The sequence below is a fragment of the Cavia porcellus genome, unplaced genomic scaffold, assembly GCF_034190915.1.
Source record: "Cavia porcellus strain 051 isolate PalLab524CR breed Dunkin Hartley unplaced genomic scaffold, mCavPor4.1 scaffold_20, whole genome shotgun sequence".
In the NCBI taxonomy this organism is placed as follows: Eukaryota; Metazoa; Chordata; class Mammalia; order Rodentia; family Caviidae; genus Cavia; species Cavia porcellus.
In genome coordinates this window covers 45,983,250-46,002,163 of record NW_026947503.1, presented here as the reverse complement: position 1 = coordinate 46,002,163, position 18,914 = coordinate 45,983,250, and the positions used below count along the sequence as shown (strand labels likewise).

Below are 18,914 nucleotides of genomic sequence, written 5' to 3'. Positions count from 1 at the left end.
CCCTTTTCTCTATTTTCTTTCCGTTATTCCTTCCTTCCCTTCTTTCCTCCCTCCTCCCCTCCCTTTCTCCTTTCTCCTTTTCCCCCCAGGGTAAATACATATGATTGTGGAGAAAAAATTTCGAGCTGGTTGTCCAAGTTTTTGGGCCGTCCCTGTCATTTAATCAAACAAAGTTCAAACTTGCAACGAAATGCAAAGAAGAAACAAGGAAAAGGTATTATTACATTTGGGATGGGTTCTTAGAGGGCAGGAACTCTGGTTTACTCTGCATGCATCAAAAACAGCCATGAAATGTCCTCACAGGGTGACTGGCTCACGTGCAGAACACAGGGACAGTCATCCATCAGCAGGAAGCTGCTGGGGTAGCCCCCATCAGTGAGACCAGTGGGCTCCACAGTCCCTTGTAGAGAGAGGCCGAGGAGAGAGTCACACCAGCTGCCTTCCTCTGCTCAGGGGTTCGGCCCATTCCCATGGGTGTGGGAGCACATTCAGTTTTGTTAAACAAAAACATTAATAGCTTCAGTGTCCCCAACTTAAATCTAGAAAGAAGAAGACCAGGCTTCTAATTTTTAGTTCTATCACCAAATAGAGATGAAATCTTGGCAAATCCTAGAATCTCTTGTGTCTCAACTCTGGACCGTAACTACTCAGACTTTTGAGAGTTGTGGCATCTTTTTCTCATCATGAGCCATTGTTAAAATGCAGGCAGATGGTGAGGAAACTGGGAAGAAGGGGTGCCAATATCTTATCTTGTGGCTGCAGGAACCTTTGGAGAATTCTAAGCTCGGGAGTTTGATGACATTGCTTGTGTCTGAAAGGCGCTCCTGGTGTGGTAGGGCAGCTGCTGCAGACAGGAGACTCGGGGAGTAAAGAGGCCAATGGGAGGTGGCTCCAGTGTCCTAGTGGGAGACTGAGGCCTGGGTGAGGCAGGTGTTGGGTGCAGAGAAGAAAGCCTGTCACCCACATGTTACAGGAGCAGCGACTGTCACCTGTGACTATGCATCAAGCATGCCACTAGTGGTGCAGAGCTCTCTGGGTCTGCCCTGGACTTCAGACACTTTAGTGTTGTTGCATTTTGGCAGAATTTTTAAAACTACATTTCCTCCTTATACATTTTTATATTATTACCTGAATTTTAAGAATGTTTTGGTGATTTTCAGCACATTGTTAAACATACAGGGCTCTTTTAAGTACAGCCAATGGAATTTCAGCACCACAGCAATTTGACTTTCATGAGTATTCATTTAAAATATATGTATGTATGTGTATATATATATGAATAAACTGTGTTTTAGTCATTAGAAATTTTCTTTGTTTCATGTTCCTTCTTTACCTAATGTTTTTTGTACTTCCTCAACAGCATTTTATCTTAATGTTATATATCATATGCTCACAAATCTTTCACTGATTGCTCCATTATATCTCTCTAAAATTAAAATGTAAGTTGAAATGTCTAAAAAATTTTGAAGCTTGTTGAGATTCTAAGGATCTAGGTGTCAAGAAACTTCTTCTGGGTTGAGTTCTTAACAGTCCTAAGTTGATCAAAGTAACATAAGTATACTACATATTTTGAAAAATAATTATTGAACATAAAGAGCAAAGATGAATCTCTTACTGAGCCCGCAGGGCTCCCTGCCATTGGTTCCTTATGGGTGAGTGGCTGTCACTTAGGGCCAGTGTCACTGTCTTCTGACAAACCTTGCTTAAGTAATAAAGAGCTGGGGAAGGAAGGAGCTGCTTAACACACTGTCACTCAAACCCTCTGAGGTCCTTGACCGAAGCACAGGGATCTAACATTAAAATGCCTTTAATCATCTGCCCCTTGACAACTTAATTAGCTTCAGCAAGTTTTGTGGCTAGTAAAGAATCAGAATCCATCTGACCTATAGGAGGATCATTTGCCCGAGCTGTGGAGACTTTATTTTCTCAGTCCCAGCTCCAGGGTTTTGAATGAGGCTTTTGTTTGCCATGCTGGAGATTTTCATCTTGGCCCTCAGGGGCAGTGTGCCTTAGGAGACCCCGAGCTTTTGTGGAGGGTGCACCTCCTCTTTCTGACAGAGCCCTTTTAGCAAAGAGGACAGATGGAAGAGGACAGCCTGGACATTCTTGTGTACTCCAGGGTCCATAGTCCAACTTTGGAGGTGGCTTATTAGGTCCTGGCCCAGTCAACCCTTTTGACCAACAGCTTGAATAACGATAATGGGGGTGGGCCTGTTAGACAAAGCCAGGCTGCTAGCAATTCTGATGGCCTTTGAAATTTTCTTTCAATAGTTTTATCTTTTTTCTTTCAGTAGTTTTAAATCTTCTACCACTTATTTCAAAGTCAGTATCTTTTCCCTAATTAGATTCAGAAGCTCCGAATGGGCCTGCTGCCCTGTCAGGCTCCTCTCCCTTGTCCTGTGTGTTGGGGAACGTGGCTCCAGTCCTCCACCAGTGCTCTTCTTCTAAGAAACACCAGGTCTCCTTTGCTGGACCGATTTCACTTCAGCATTTCATCATTGCTGTTCTCTTCAGATAATTTCACATTCCTTTTGGATCTTTGGAAGATTTAAGCCATGCTTAGAAGATTATTGTTTTTGTCAGTACCCACCCCACCTAGTAGAAATAGCATATGCCTTTTGAAAATGTAAATTTATGGAAAGGAAACTTCATTAGCATTCCAAGAAAGCAGCTCTTAATACTTCCTTCATTTCTAGATCAGCCTGTTGGCATAACAGCCACCCTTTCCTTGGTGAATGAGGCACAGTACCTGCTAATAAACACATCGAGCATTCTGGAACTTCATCAGCACTTGAACACCAGGTATGATGTCTTCCACAAGACTGGCAGACTAGGGGAAACCCGCTCGCCCCTGGGGACAAGGCCTGACACCTACTGGGGGAGGGAGGATCTGAGAGAGACAGTGAGTCCAGACCTTTCATTTACAGATAAAAAACTGAGACTCAGAAAAAGTCAGCATGTAGTTTTGACCAATTCCCATTCATCTTTCCAGGAATTCTCATCTGTCTTCTATGTTACAGTACTATTACTGTAACAAATAACTGAGATAACCAATTCATAGAGTTTAAATAGTTTTAGAGAGGTCAGTCCATGATGGGGAGGCCCTGTTGCTTTGGGCCTATGCCAGCATATCGTGTGAGGAATACAAGGCAGAGGAAATCCTATTTATCTCACAGCAAGGTGGAGAGAAAAACAGAGGAAGAGATGAGAGCCCCACAATCCCCTTTGATTGTGAATGTACCTCTGATAACCCAAAAGCTACTCATGAGGCTCCACCTTTTAAAGTTTGCACCACTCCCCAGCAATACCACACTGGGGACCTAGTCTTTACCACATGGACCTGTGGGATACACTAAAGATCTAAACTACAGCATCTCCAGTGCTCCTGACACCTTCAAGATTCCCAGTAGAGAACCTTTAGCTTGCGTTTATTAATCATTCAGTTTCTTAATATTTATTTCAATTGAATTGTCACCAATGTGACCCAGTTTCCTTGCCTGCCTTCCCAGCGTGCCCTCAGACCTCTGGCCTACTTCACAGTCATTTTGAGTGTTGAAAAAGAGAAGATCTGAAAACCTTTCAGGATTGTTGGTGTACTTCATTTGTAAGATGTACTGTCAGATGAAGCAAGCAAACCTGCCTTTCTCCCTGGCATGGTTCTCTTCTAAGGGACCTGACAGTTTTAGTGAGTCAGTTCAGCTCAAAAAAGGATTTGGTTGGGTGAAACTTTTTGCTGTTCTTTAAAGAAAACTAAAATACTAAGGTAACCAGGCAATTGGAGAAAATAACCCAGCTGTTATACCAGAGCTGTCTGGGGCATGTGCTCCAAATTCGTAATGCACAGACCAGAGAGGTGGATATACACCTCTAGGAGCACCTGCAGCCAGGCATCCTGGGATGGTCTTGTGCCATGTAGTCATGGGCAGACGTGGACACTTGAAAATGCACAAATATAGCTTAATGGAAGTGGCTGAGGATCCCTCCTGGGTCTCTCTAAAGGTGGACTGTTGATGGTAATTCTTGTTTATAGTCTTTGGTGAAATCATACAGCAGCATTTTCTTGCTGTGGGCCAGCTCAACCTCCTTGGGAGTAGACTTATGATGCAGCGACAGGGTCCTGGAGTTCACTGAGTTTTCCTAGAGTGTGGGGACCCTGTTTTCCAAGTACTCAGACCAGGAGATGAGGAGTCTGCCACTTTCTGCCTTGTCTCCCATCCCATTCCCACTACCCCATGGTAAGATTAGGCTTTTTTTTTTAAATTAGTGTTTATTAGTATGTGTTTGTAGTACATAATAATTAGGTCCCAAGTGAGGAGTTGGTACATGTACATAACACATCTTATTTTGGTTCTTTTTCCCCCTGGGGTTCTTGATGTGGAAAGATAGGAAATGAGGACTGGGTTGCTGCAACCCTGAACCTTACCAGGAGGGGCAGCATTTCCCACCAGCTGGTGTAGAGCAAGGCTGAGGGGTGGGGTAGATAGTCAGAGGAGAGAGGTGCAAACCTGAGACTGGTACTGTGTGTGAGAGCTTCCCTGTGGCTCCTGCTTGGTTTCAATTCCGTCTCCAAGGCAAATTACACAATGCTCAAGGATCACTCCAATCCTAAGTACACACCAATTCATTAAAAAATATTTATTGGAGTACATGAAGTACATATGAATGAATTTTTGGAAATACGCACTCATGTAACCAGATCAAGTAGAGAACGTACCCCTGGAACCTCCTTTGTACTGCTTTTAGGTCAATTCCACTGAAGGATTAACCCCTATTTCAACTTCCTTCAGTGGAGGTAATTTTATTTGTTCTTGGACTTAATACAACAGGGTCATACAGAGTATGCTTTTTTGTTGGGGCAGTTTTAAGGTCTATCTTCAATGCATTCCTGTGTGGGCATGCATCAAGGTTCTGTGACAATACAAATTTAAACAAGGGTGTTAAAAATAGCAAATGCTGGCTAAAACTACAAATAGAATGGAAGCTAGAAATATTATCCTCTGTGTTTCTTTATGATGTTTCAATATCTAAGCCAATGTTTGGTCTTGGTGCATTGTATGCTGTTGGTAATTTAGCTCTTTAAGTGCTCTGTTCTGTCCCACATTGTAGAACTTATTTTCTCAGAACTTAGTTCACTGTGCTCCATTTATCTGGTTTCTTCATTTCTTCAGCTTACACATGTTTACCCTTTACCTGGTTTTTGTGAGCATCTACCTGGAAGTGAGATCATATCTTGGGTGGGAGGCATTGATATGTCTTTAACAGGTGGGTGAGTGTCTCAGCTTTCCACTTGTGTAAGTTTGTTCTGACCACCTGGGCATCAGGCAGGAGTAGAATTGATAAAGTCAGGCATTGCATGGTAGGCATGTCGAATTATTTCTGCAACAACCAAATTATCTGCACCCACTTAGTCATTTTGGTATGTCTAAAACAGTGATGAGAATGGAAAGGAGGAATTATTTCCAATGAAAGATCTCATCTCACGTTTCCGGGCCAATATCATCATGAGTGGAACAAAAGCATTTGAAGAAGAGAAATGGGATGAGGTCTCAATTGGTCCCTTGCATTTCCAGGTAAGTTCTGGGAAGTTTTATTATCCTTTCTCTAGGGTTGTCAATGACAGTTGACCTTAACCTCAGACATGAATGATAGCAGGTGAGCATCCCTCCCTATCCTTGCCTCTTATCCACAAAACGTCAGCAAGAGGGGATGTGACCTCAGCAGTCTGGGACATCTTTTGGGATCATCCATCTCTTACTCCCCACAAGGGTGGCAGTGACAGTTTTCAAAATGACTGTTCCCCATGGGTGCTACCTCTACACTGTCATCATATCTAGGCCTGAATTTTCTTTCTCAGAATGCTTTGTGTCTATGAAATCTCATCACTCTGAATCTTGCTGGGTTTTCTGACCACATGGGACTTGTGCAGGGAGACTCAGAAATCTTGGGGTCCCTTGGTGCCTGTGACCACGCTGTCTCCCCAGGTGCTCTACCCTCTGCCCTCTCTGGAGCTGGAGAGGAGATTTCATTCATAGGCAAGGCCACTGATGTCATCTCTGCCCAGGTCTGTAGAACCTTTGCTGTGGCTTCAAAGATGTGAGAAGGGGAGGAAATACTTTAGGCAGTTATCCGTACTCCTCTCACAGCTGACAAGGCCCTGTGAGATCTGTCCCTATCAACTTTCCCCAGCCCATCCGCTTTTCTGCTCTGTCCCTCTGATGCTGACCTCATCTCCATACCCTAAACAAGCCAGCTTTCCTGTCTCAGCATCTTTGCCTTTGCTGATCCCTCGGCTGGCACTTCACTCCAGAGTGTCTCTCAGAGGTCACTCCTTGAAGGCATGGTTTGGCCCGGGGCACTCACATTCTTCACAGTGTCTGCTTGTCCGTCCAGAACTCACAGGGTGGAGACCGAGTCTGTTTTGTTCCTTGCGGTGCATCTTAGTACAGCTTAGTACAGCTCTGGCTGAGTTAGTGCCCCCTAAGTAACTGTTGAGAGTATGAATGGACAGCAGTGCAAGGAATCACTGGGGTGGCAGGATGGCTCATTTGTAGAGAATGTGCACAGTTCTTCAGTGGGAATAACATTATTTTAATGCTAGTGGTGTATTAGCCAGTGGCATAAACTGGATATAATGGGCCTCGCTACCTTGTGTCCAAGCTATACTTTCAGAGTGGTCATCTTTCCAGCATTCATAAAAGCAGTAAACAGTATTTTAAATCATTATCAAGGAGTTTCAGGTCTGGAGTGAGTGTGTGTGTATGTGTGTGTGTGTGTGTGTGTGTGTGTGTGTATTGAATAGCAAGATATAGCAAAAGGTCTAGTGATTTTTTTTTATTTAACTCCTCAAACTTTTTATCTTGGTAGCTGTCACCCCTCCTCTGGCCCCAAAAAAGGATCTTTTATTTCCCAAATTCTCTCTTGTAAAGCTTTCTCGGGCACCTGCCTTCCTGCATCTCTCCTAACTCCATCCAGACTTCCTCTTGCCTCCATTCATTTCCATCACTGTCTCAGCTATGTTTAAAAAACACCTGCTGTTGCATATTCTGCCTGGCACAAAGTAGGCACTGAATATACCTTTATGGATAAGCAAGGAGAGGTAGAGAGGATGAAAGGAAGAGAAGGAGGGAAAGAGCTAAATGAAACTGGGGTCTCTCTCAGAAACTTACCTGGCAGTGGCAGCACTGGTGCTTCTCGAGGTATCTGGGGTCATTAAAAAGAAAAAAAGACTCACTAAGGAAACTTTCTGAGATGATAGCTAGCATTTTCCTTTCTTTAATTATTGTTTTTAATAAATAACAGTTAAGGAAATTTAAGATATGTATGCCTTTGGCTCCAATAATTTCACTTTATACATCATAAAAATATTTATACAAATTTGCAAAATATATTACCAGATTATTTATTGTAGTATTAGTATAATTGTGAAAAATTAGGGAACATTCTAAATATTCATAATAGGGAGGTTGGTTGAATAAATAATGCCATATCCATACAATGTAGTCCTGTTAGTAGTCCTGTGTACTGTTAGTTAGTATAAGATACAGTTAATGCTGTGCCTTTCAAAATGTAAGTGTTCAAAAGATGTTTGTTGATGTTAACAGTGCTAGAGCTGCTACAGAGGGAATGACACCTGTTTTTTTTTTTTTTTTTGCGGGGGAGGGGCAACTTAGCAAGACTATTTTTGTTTTTCAATTTTTCTTTCTTGTTAGTGCATAATGATTATGTTCCTCATGGGGAACTGGTTCATGTGTGTAACACATCTCAATTCTCCTTTTATTTCCTTTCCTTTTGCTCTCTCTCTCTTCCCTCCATCTCTTGGAGCCTTTCTCATTTGCAAAAAAATCTGTCTCCCAGTTTCCTATTATCTATTATTTATTTTGCTCCCTATGTATATTTTGGGTTTCCCATGTAAGAGAAATAATGTGATATATAAACTTGGTGTGTCTAATTTATTTCAGCTAACATTATAGTCTCAAGGGGCATCCTTTTTCCTTCCAATGACTCATTTATCTTTTATGGCAGAGTAGTAGCCCATTGTGTATAAACACCATGTTTTCTTTATCTATCCATTCATCTGTTGATGGACATAGAGGTGGCTTCCAAGACTTGGCTTATATGAATTGTGCCACTGTTATAATGGTGGAAGTGCTGTATCACTGTAGTATGATGGCACCTTTCTTTTAAAGAGCAGTTTTTCCTGGATATCATCTAGTTGGCCTTTTAATCTTACTGGTTAATCCTGAAAAAATTCCAGATAAGTCAGAGAAATGAGTGAATTCAGACCTTGACTGCACAACTATCGATAACAGCAAAGCATTATGAACTTCTTATGTGACTTCAAAGGAGAGGAGCTAAGTACATCCCGTCATGAGAATTCCAGAGCATCCATGATGAAAATTGCAAAATGTGTGGATGCGCCAGCTAAGCGTGCACTGTCATGGGAGGTGACCCTTTGTTTTGAGAAGTATTTGAGAGAGACCCCTGTGGCCTTTCAGGTGTCAGCACACGCTCATGCAGGTGCAGATTATGGCTGTGGTAGCTCCACGCCACTGCATAGGATGCTCTACAGCTCTCAGCTGCACTGGTCTCTGAGGACAGGAGCAGATGCCATTGCTAGTGTTTTATCTTCTAATTTTTCATGCTGCTGTTTCTTTGACCTCCTTCACAGTGAGTACATATGCTAAAAAACAAAGGAAAAAGACAAAAAAAAAAAAAAACCCAAGTATCTAAAATACCAACCCATGAGAGTACATTGCGGGGTCAGAGGAACAAGACCCTTAAAAAGAGCAACATTCTAAGAAAGTTGTGTCCTTTGTATTGGTGTTGGGAAAGTGTCTGGAGAAATGCCCCTTTTGCCAGTTTGCAAAAATATTTCAAGACAGCCTATTAAACAAACTGTCAGGATTTCTAGCTATAGGTAGGCTGTCAGTGGCAAGTGGAGCCTGGGCCTGGGGCTGGTATGTGCTTGCTAGCCTCACATCCCTTCTGTGGCACTGGGCCCAGGTTGTCCACCATTTTCAAGGTGGACAGTGAGAGTTTCCACTTTGGGGCATGACTGAATACCAGGCCTGGGCTTGGCATCCCAGAAATAGTGATTAGGATTCTTATTAAATCCAGCTAGGCTGCTGGATGAGGAAATGAGGCTTGAAGAGGTCACAGGTCTGCCGAGTGTCACAGAGGAGCACTGGGCAGAATTCCATTACAGCATACACCGGCTGCTTGCATGGCCCAGAAATCTTGACTTCGATACCACAGAGAGATTATGTTTTCACTGTTTTAGTGGCCAGAATGTGAGTGACAGTAACAGATGAAGGCACATCAAGATTAGTGTTTCTAATTTCAGTACATAGTTTGTATTTGTCTGTCTGTGAGCAAATGAGTGAGGAGCAAATGTTTATTAAAAAAAAAAAAAAACTAGTTGCTAGATGTGCTGTGGCTGTGGCTCTGTCTTGATTACTTTTATCTCTTTGCTGGGAGAAAATACCCAAAACCCAAAATTAAGGAAGGAAAGGTTTATTTAGCTTACAGTTTTTGGAGGTTTCAATCCATAAGTAGCTGGCTGCAAGGCAGGGTGGCATGCATGGGAATAACACTTCAAGGCAGCAGCCAGAACAAAAAGATGGGAGAACAACCCTCTTTTCCTCCTTTATATTCTATATAGGCCCTCCCCCTACTCTCCAGGGCGGGTGTAACACTCACAAATCTCTGTGCTTTCCTCTTGCACAGGGAGAAGATATTTATAAAGTAAGGATCCTAGGTCCCTTCTGAGTCTCTCCTTTAAACTTCTAAACTTTTCAAGTTGTCACAATGTATCAGCCATAACAATCCATCCCTTGTCAACTTGGCAACCAGACATATTTTTTAAAACCAGCCTCCAGAATACAAAGGCATGCTTATTCTTAGCATTTCACAACTTGAACATTATAACACAGGTTTAACAATCCTTAATAACCAACATAAAGTCTGTCAACATTATATAACATTAGAACAATAACATTTTTCCCCTGGCCAAAGACTCATACAGATCCTTTAATGCAAAAAAGCATTTAGTCCATCTGCAAGAGTTGCCAAAGTCCTAACAGTTTCAGCATTGCTGAAAAGTTCAAGTCCCAAGTCTCCTCCAAGATGGAAGGTATACTTTTAGCTGCCTTGTACAAGTGAAAACAAAATTAAACACTTCCAACATGCAGTGGCACAAGATAAACATTTTCATTCCAAAAGTTACAAATAGGGGAATACAAAGGATTTGTATTCCAAAATATTGCAAGTCCAAAACCCAGCAGGACAAACATTAAATCCTATAGTTGCACATCCAGAAACTGAAGCAATCTGTGGCAAATTGTTAGCTCCAAACTGCTGTGTGGTTCTACTCCTATGGTACTTCTAGTGGTTGTAGCTCCCACAGCTTTTCTCTTAGGCCTGTTTTGTTCCCTCCTTACAGGTTTCCTTAGAGGATCCATATTCCTGGCTTTTTCAAACTTCTGGGGTCTCCACTACACCTTTGGCTCTATACTCTTAGCTGCACACACTGCTTTCTCAGGGGTACACTGGCTGGCTCCCCCGTCCCTCTGAAATAGGAGTGGGGCTTCCTTAACCTCAGAACTAATGTATTCTTCATGTGCCTAAAGCCAGCTACACGAATACTACCAAGGTCTACTGCCAGCTGGAGCAGTAGCCAGGCTTTTCTCTCTCTTGGCTGTAGGGGTCAAGTGCCTGAATTGCTGGGACTCTGAACCTGGTTGTGAGGAAGAGATTCTATATGTTGCCTCCGTTCTGCAACATGGTACAGCCACCACCATTCTGAAACATTGTGCACTGCAGCTTTTGCCTCACAGCTAATTCTTTTACTTTTATAGCTTTGAGGCTGAAAAGGGTAGAGACTTGCCACTTTCTGTGTTGCTTTCAAGGCCATCTTTTCTATTCTCCTGGACCCTTCTCAGCAATGGAGTTCTCAGCTCTGTCTTTATAGTCACCAGCTTTACTGGAACTTCTTTTCTGGCCAAATTCACAATGTTTTAATCATCCTGCTGGGCTTTTTGCTCTTGATTCACAACATAAATCTGGCTAAAGCTCCCAACTGAGTCTCTCAGTTAAACTTCTAAACTTCTCAAGTTGACACATATCAACCATAACAGGATCCCAGCTACTTGGGAGGCTGAGGCAGAAGGGTTACTTGAGCTTAGGAGTTTAACATGAGCCTGGGCAGCCTGATCAAAAATAATACACCTTTGTGAGGCTGGGAATTTAGCTCAGTGGGGTAAGCACCTGCCTGGTAAGTGTGAGGTCATGAGTTCAATCCCTGGCACCAAACAAACAAACAAATAAAAAACAAATTAAAAATAAAAATATATATAATATATATATTATAGAAAATATATATATACATTTGTATCTTTTATATATGCAGTAAAATAATTATATCCTTACTGCTATGTCTTTTTTTCAATTTAACATTTATGAGGGATATTCTTGATGTAAAGGCAATAAAATCTCATGATAAATTTCAGAGTTTTAGAAGTTCCACCACCTAGTATGACCAGAGTTAAACAGTTGGATATTTTGTTTTATGTGTTGTGTTGCAGGTGTGTGTGTGTGTATGTGTGTAGTCAACCTATCTATTATTTAAAAATTCACACTAATAAAAATGTACTTTATACTCACTTTAATTTCAAAAGCAAATATTTCTTAATTTTATTTACAGGTCTTTATAGGTTTTTAAAAAAATGCCTGGATGATATATATCATATAGATGTAGCATGGTTTGCTTAACCATTCTTTTCTACTGTGTAATGTCTAAGACATTGCCAAGCTTTCCAAAGCTTTCCTTACTGCCAGCAGTGTAAGGAGAAATTCTCACGCATGATCTGTGTTGGTACTGCTGGTTCCTTCCTTAGATTCAATTCTTAGAAGTTACAGTGTAAGTTGACGGACTGGGCATGTCAAGGCTCAATGGATTTCTTATCATGGCCAAGTACTGGTTCTTTGGTAGCTTCTTTTCTCTCTGTTTGACCTCTTCACCACTAACTTCCCTCCTCAGAGTTCCCAGCATTCCTTGAGAATGATCAAGATGATCTTTTCTTTTTCTATGCAGCCCTTAAACAGTGACTTTTTAGCTGACAAATGGCAGGGGCCATTTTTTGGCTTCCTCTAGTTTTCTATATGAGTCCTCCCTGAAAAATGCCAAGATTTGGTCATTTTTGTGGCAGGTTATGGGGCCTTGTCATAGATGCCAGATGATTTGCATCAACCAGCAGACTGGGCAACTAAACCAAGACGTTTTCCAAAAACTTTCTGAGAGTCGCACAAGAAAGGTAAGTATGATTGTGAAATCTGGCACCCTGTTTTAAGATCTGGATGTGTTATCAACAGCAGAACTTTTTGATAACAGTGCTGCTTTAGCAGTGGGGTTTGCTGCACTTTCCAAAGCCCATTTAAGGTCCCAGGTTGTCCATGGCTCCAGCTTACTTTCCTCTCTGTTCAGTTTTCCCTTTTATTAGGGGGAGAGGAATGTTGATTTTATTACATGGTTTTTTATGCCCTCAAATCTTCTTAAAGATACAAGGAGTACTGAGTTTGGTATCATAGACCTGTAATCAGAGTACTTGGGAGGAAGATTGCTGTGAGTTCGAGGCCAGTCTGAACTGCATATGAAACTGTGTCTCAGACAAAAGCAAAATAAAAACAAAACAAAATAAAACAAAACAAAGCAAAACCAAACAAAACATATAAAGAATATAAAAAATAAATAAAGTAATTGTGTTGTCTTATTCATTATTTTCTGCACTACCACGATCTCATAAGAGTAAAATGGCTCACTGTGGTGGAGCAGCTATCTAGAAAAATGCCCTTAATTTCATTGTACTAAGCCTTGTACTAAGCCTGTCAGTTCATTTACTCAAAGGTTAAAGTAGCTAAATGTTATTATGGATTCCAGATTATAAATACTGAACATTTACACTGATTGTTTAGAAACAATTTATTTTCAGTCCTGCATTTTCTGTTAGGACTTTTTGTTTGTGAAGAATTACAGGAAACCATATAAGCTGTTGGGCTGCATTAAAAATTTCCCAAAAGTTAAGAGAAATAATGCAAACATTTAATCTTTGTCCAATAATAAATTTGCCAGTTAATTCGTGGTCAAATATTCTCCACCACTGTTCATGTTTCTTCAAAAGCAGGTTTCAGGGCTGGAGATGCAGCTAAGAGGTAGAGTTCTTGCTTAACGTGCATGAGACCCTGAATTCAATTCTTGCCACTGAAAAAAAGGAGAGGGCATTGTTCACAGTATTTGAGTTACAGAACTCTCCTTTTAGATATGGGATGCGTATGGTCTGCAGAGGTGTTGTATTTCAGTGCTATAGCAACTTGTCTGCCTGGTCACTGCAGGCCACATCGAAAGGGCAAGGGGACCTTGAGCCTGCTCATGCAGGTTGCCTGGTGAAGGGATGGGGGACACAGTTACCATGAGAAGTGCCATTTCTCTGTATTATTTTATTTTTTGGTGCCGGGGATTGAACTCATTACCTTGCACTTTCCAGGCAAGTGCTTGCTCCACTGAGCTAAATCCCCAGCCCCATCATTTTAATTCTTGTGGAAACAAATATTTTATTTTTAAATTTTTGAACCCTGTGCACTCTTCATCTACATGGGCACAGATCCTAGGAAATTAGCTGAGCGCCAATCCAGAGCCTGGAACACAGGGCATCTGAAGATGTTATCACAGGAGCTAATAGATAGGATCCTTGTCACATCCACCCAAGACAGTCCGTTTGCATGGATGGCAAGCCTTGAGCAGACTTCACAGTTTCCGTTTTAGACCTTCTGTTTTTATTCTGGAGAATGTGGAGAACTTTTAGTCATTCTCAAGGAAAGTGCAGGATTTTTCCATTATCTTCCTCAGGTGCCATTTACATTAAAGAACAGAGGAAAAGTTAGATTGGCGGTGGTCAGAGCCTAGGACAGGAAGACGTGCTCCTGCATGAAGCTCGGGGTCTATGAGAAGGAGGTGAAAAGAATGAGCCAGCAGGAAAGAGATGTGAGCCACTGTGGGGAACATGAACCTTGGAGCGAGATTCTTTTTTTTTTTTTTTTTTGGTCTCTTTCATTTTTATCAGTACTAGGGATTGAATTCACGACTGCCTGCTTACAAAGGCAGGCGCTTATGCCGCTGAGCTAAATCCCCAGCCCCGGAGGGAGATTCTTTAGATCCTGAAATTAGGATTCTTCTCCTGCCCATTGCATTCTACTGTGTAACAGATGGGACCTTGTGAGTAACTTGAACCCTTGTAACTCACATGTTCCACACATGATTTTAAAGATTTGGTTGACTTTAGGTGTCATTATTATTTATAAAATTATTTTTAACCACTAGAATAACCCTGCCTTTCTGGTTGTTGTTGTTTTGTGCACAGGTGAAATTTGGCGTGTACCTGATGCATACCTCTTTGGATTCATCTTCTCCATGTTTCCTGTCTGTGGGATCCCAAGTGGTCCCTGTGCTGAAAGAGAATGCAGGACACCATGATTGACTTCCTTCTGACAAATAACAGGATCTTGTCTGCTAAAATATTTTTTCCAAAATGCATTAAAGTTTCCCTTTTCTGATGACTTCCACTGTTATAAAGATCAGAATACATTTGGTCTTTGAAGCAGGGCGGTTCTTCTCCTTTGGAAGTAGAGCACACTCTCCTCTGGTTCTGCTGACTTCTCTCTCAAGTTTGCACTGGCCATGCCAGAGGAGCAATTCCAAGGCCTCAGGATTCAGTGCTGTGTCCCACCCAGCGAGGCTCCCATATGAATCTGAATTATGATTAGTTGTGTTCAGATGAGATTTTGTGTGGTGTGAGGTGGAGTCTCACTATGATGGGGTCTGGCCTTGAATCCTGGGACTTAAGTGAGCCTCTTGCCGCAGCATCTCTAGTAGCCATGACTACAGGCGTGCACCAGCTTCAGATGGAATTTTGAATGAAGCTCACTGGGACTGTTTAACCAAGTACAGGTTTTTAAGTTTTTTATTTGGCCATTTTTTCCCAAATCTTTAGGATCTTTCCAGCCCCTTCCTGTGGAGGAAGGGAGTCTGTGCCTACTGATTTTTTTTTTAAAGACAGAATCTGTCTGTGTAGTACAAGATGATCTTGAAGTCACTATTTAGCACAGACTGGCCTCAAATTCATGGAGTGCTGGGATTACAGGCATGAGCCATGCACATGCCCACTGATCCTGATGGTATGAGAAGGTGGTGTTCTCTTCCAGTGTACTTGGTCTGGATGGGTTTGTGCACAGAGTCCTGGACTTATGACTGTATTCCTAGAGGGGCATTTCCACCTGGATATTTATATTCTGAACAAAAGCATGAACCAGCAAACCCCTCCCCTTGTTTCCTGTCTTTTGACCCTTTCTGAGTTGGCACACCGAGGTCTGCTTACAAGCCTGAAGTCACACTCAGCACTGGCTGATGTAAGCAGTTGTCCTTCCTTCCACAAGCCCACTGACTGCTGTTGACCAGCTGCCCAAGTGCCTCTCCATCAGTCCAGAGAGGAGCCCTGGAGTTCAGGGGTGCCATCTGCACCACCTCTGATCAGGGCTCCTGAAGTTGAAATGTTGAGTGCTCAAGCTCACTCTCTAATGAAGCGCTCCGTCCCATGGAGTTTCTAGAATGTTTCTAGCTTGGATCTGCCTCCTGGGACTCCCAGCGCTGTCTCAGGAGAAATGAAGAGGGAGCATGTCCACACTGCCAGTGTCCTCCTGAAGTGTGTGGTCCATGTGTGAACCCACTCCTTCTGCACCTGCAGCCTGGATTGTCTGCCGCTCTTCCCCAGGCCCCTGCCTGCCACTGCCCACGGCACCATGGTGTCCCTGCTGCTCTGTTGTTTCCCACACCAGGCTCAGGATTCCTGGCTCATCTGTTCAGAGCTCATGGGATTTGGAGTCAGTCTGTTGCATCTTCTCATTTGTAGGACCTTACATTGTTCCTCGCACCCTGTGGGGTGAATATGCACTGTTCTCCAGGATTGCTGAAAGGAGCTGTGCTTTGTACCCTCATTTGGTGTGAGGAATTAAGTGGAAGAAGTAAGCTCCAATTCAATGGTTCCTGAGTTCAGGAAAGAGGAGGCAAATGCACACTGCAACAAGGTCCAAGACCTTGTGTTGAAAGGTGTGGCCCACTGAATATGATGGAAGCCACGTCAGAAACATGTTCTGCAAAAATGAGACTGCCCACATCATCAGCATATTGTCAGGTACCAAAGACTAAAAAAAATTGTAAACTTTCACTCATGTCACCTTTTTGTAGCATGACTTGTACTTGTGTGACTGGTTTCAGACAGTTCAATGTAAACTCTCTCTTCAAAGCACAATTGTATAATTATCTACTTATAATTATTGATTTCATACCAATCTGTCTCTACTAAACTGTAAGGTCCATCAGATCAGGACTTGTTCCTGTTTGGGTCAGGTAATAGGTGCTCAGTAAAATTTGTTGCCTAAGAAAAGCTGGCTGAGTAATTTAATTCATCAACTAAGCTTACTTGTTCTATTAATTTGAATTAAACTGCCATAGTTTGGATCTGATAAGTCCCTCAAAGGCTAATACGTTAAGGACTTGGTCTCCAACATGGTGTTGTTGGGAAGTGGTGGGAACTTTGGGAGGCAGGTCTACAGGTCCCTGGAAGCGTCAGCCTGTGGAGGAGATTATGGGGCTGTGGCCCCTTCCTTACATTTGGCTCCCTGGCTGTGAGGCGAGGGACTTCGCTCTACCAAGCATTTCTCCCATGATGTGCTCCCTTGCCAGAGGCCCAAAGTATCAGGGACAACCAACTGCGGACCATAACCTCCAAAACTCTGAGCCAAAATGAATCTTAGGTGGGGGATTTAGCTCAGCGGCATAAGCGCCTTCCTTGCAAGTGTGCGGTCGTGAGTTCGATCCCTGGTACCGATAAAAATGAAAAAGACCAAAAAAAAAAAAAAAACCTATAAGACAAAATGAATCCTTTTCTCTTCATAAGTTGGTGATCTCAGGTATTTGTTACAGTAACTGAAAGCTCAGTGACACACAGACCCAACCCACAATGGAAGCTTCACACAGGAGGCATGTTTGGTGAAGGTCATCTCGGAGGGTGTAAAGGCACAGGTTAGCACACTGGCAAAGGCTTGGCTTGAGAAGTGCTGCCCATGAAAACCGACACATTAAAATCTTCTGTGTGGTGAGAAGGGCCAATGAAAAGCCTGACTTGCAAGGGTCAAACATTATGTCAGGTGTGGGAGGCCGAGGCAGGAGGATGTCAAGTTTAAGCCCAGCCTGGACAAATTACTGACTTAGTGAGACCCTGTCTCAAAATGAAAAAGGGTTGGGGATTTGGTCATAGTTCACTGTGAAGGCCTTGGGTTCAAACCCCACTATTGCTACTACTAATACTACTGATACTACACACACTCACACACACACACACACACACACACACACACACACACACACACACAGTCCAAGAGTCAAAAGTTAGTGGTGGAAAATATCCACAAATGAAATTAAATCAAAGAGGAATAATGAGATAGAAAGCAATAAAATGCAAGGTTGAGAAAGTTCACATAAGACACTGAGGAAGCAAAGCACAAGGTCATGGAGTCCAGGAGAGGAGGGCTCCTGAGTAGGAGCTGCCGAGGACGAGGCTGCAGTGAGCGCTGGCGGGACCTGACCAGGTTGAGCTGTGGGACGCTGTTCCCATGCACTTTGTCCTGCAAGTCTGGGAACCCTGAGAATTGTGGGTTCAGCTTTCCAGAGGAGGAATCTGAGATTCAAAGTGTTGAAGGAATTTACACAAATCTGTGTTACTGGTAAAGACAAAAGTGTCAGCCTGTGCATGTAAAATTATACTGCTTGTTTCTAATTTTTTATTGCTGCTGTAAAGAAATATGACATTTTAGTGTGTTGATCTTATATCTGCAACTTCGCTAAACTACTGGTTTGTCCTATGCATTTTTAAAAAAGATTTCCTTGGATTTTTTGACTACGCAATCATGTTATCAGTGAATATATATAATTTTTTTCTTTTGAATCTCCAAAGTTTATTACCTTTTCCTGTCTTTTTGCTCTGGCTATAATCTCTAGAACTATATTGAATAAAAGTGGGCAGTCTTGCCTTTTCCCAATTTGGGCAGTACAGGTATTCAGCCTTTCACTATTAAGATGATTTAGTTGTAGAGTTCTTCTAGTTCTGTTTGTGTGTTTGTTTGTTTTGAGACAGGGTCTCGCTATGCAGTTGAGCTCAGGACAGTCCTCCTGCCTCAACCTCATGAGTGCTGGAATTATAGGTGTGCATCACTGTTCCTGGCTTCTAGTTCTTTACTGGGTCAAAAAAGTTCCCTTCTGTTGCTGGGCTGCTGAGTATTTTATTTTTGTTATGAATTTTTACTTTACAGCATCCACTGGTGTGACTATCTGGATTTTCTTCTGTGCATGGTTATTACTATGGAAGATTGCACTAATTTGATTTCCAGATATTGAAACTTACATTTCTGAATAAGCTCCATTGGTCCTAATATATTTTTGTTTTTATGTAGTCCTAGGTTTGATTTTTTAAATATTTTGTTGAGATCTATGTTCATAAGAATATTAGTCTGTCAGACATGGTGGCATACCTTCTAAAAGCAAAACAAAATAATAAAATAAAAATGATACCTTTTGTCTTTAGTAATTTTCTTTGCACAGAAGTCCAATTTATATTATATTGACATAGCACATTCTGAGAATTATGGGCCAATGTGTCAAACTTAAGTCTAGCAATCTAAAAAAATTGTATGTTATGACTATGCTGAGTTTAAGTGTACCAGGATATTTTAATTTTAGACAGACAGTGGAGCCAATTAAATGGTCTTATGAAGGAAGAGAACAATTTTGGTTAAAAACTCAAAATTTCTAT

The 18,914-nt window shown here is 42.0% G+C and overlaps 1 protein-coding gene across 2 annotated transcripts in view; it reads left to right on the top strand.

The window, feature by feature from the left end:
* The window catches only part of Mocos (molybdenum cofactor sulfurase), a 52,104-nt gene extending 33,432 nt beyond the window's left edge, over positions 1-18,672 (top strand). Inside the window, exons 11-15 of one of the 2 annotated variants that reach the window (XM_003474002.4) lie at positions 90-214; positions 2,697-2,802; positions 5,432-5,570; positions 12,207-12,311; positions 14,412-18,672. In XM_003474002.4, coding sequence (XP_003474050.1) covers positions 90-214; positions 2,697-2,802; positions 5,432-5,570; positions 12,207-12,311; positions 14,412-14,528 — 592 coding nt within the window. In that variant the 3' untranslated portion in view covers positions 14,529-18,672. Of the gene's footprint in view, positions 1-89; positions 215-2,696; positions 2,803-5,431; positions 5,571-12,206; positions 12,312-14,411 lie in introns of those variants that run through there. The other variant, XR_010041452.1, reaches the window with a different exon arrangement.
* Positions 18,673-18,914: the final 242 nt, after the last annotated feature.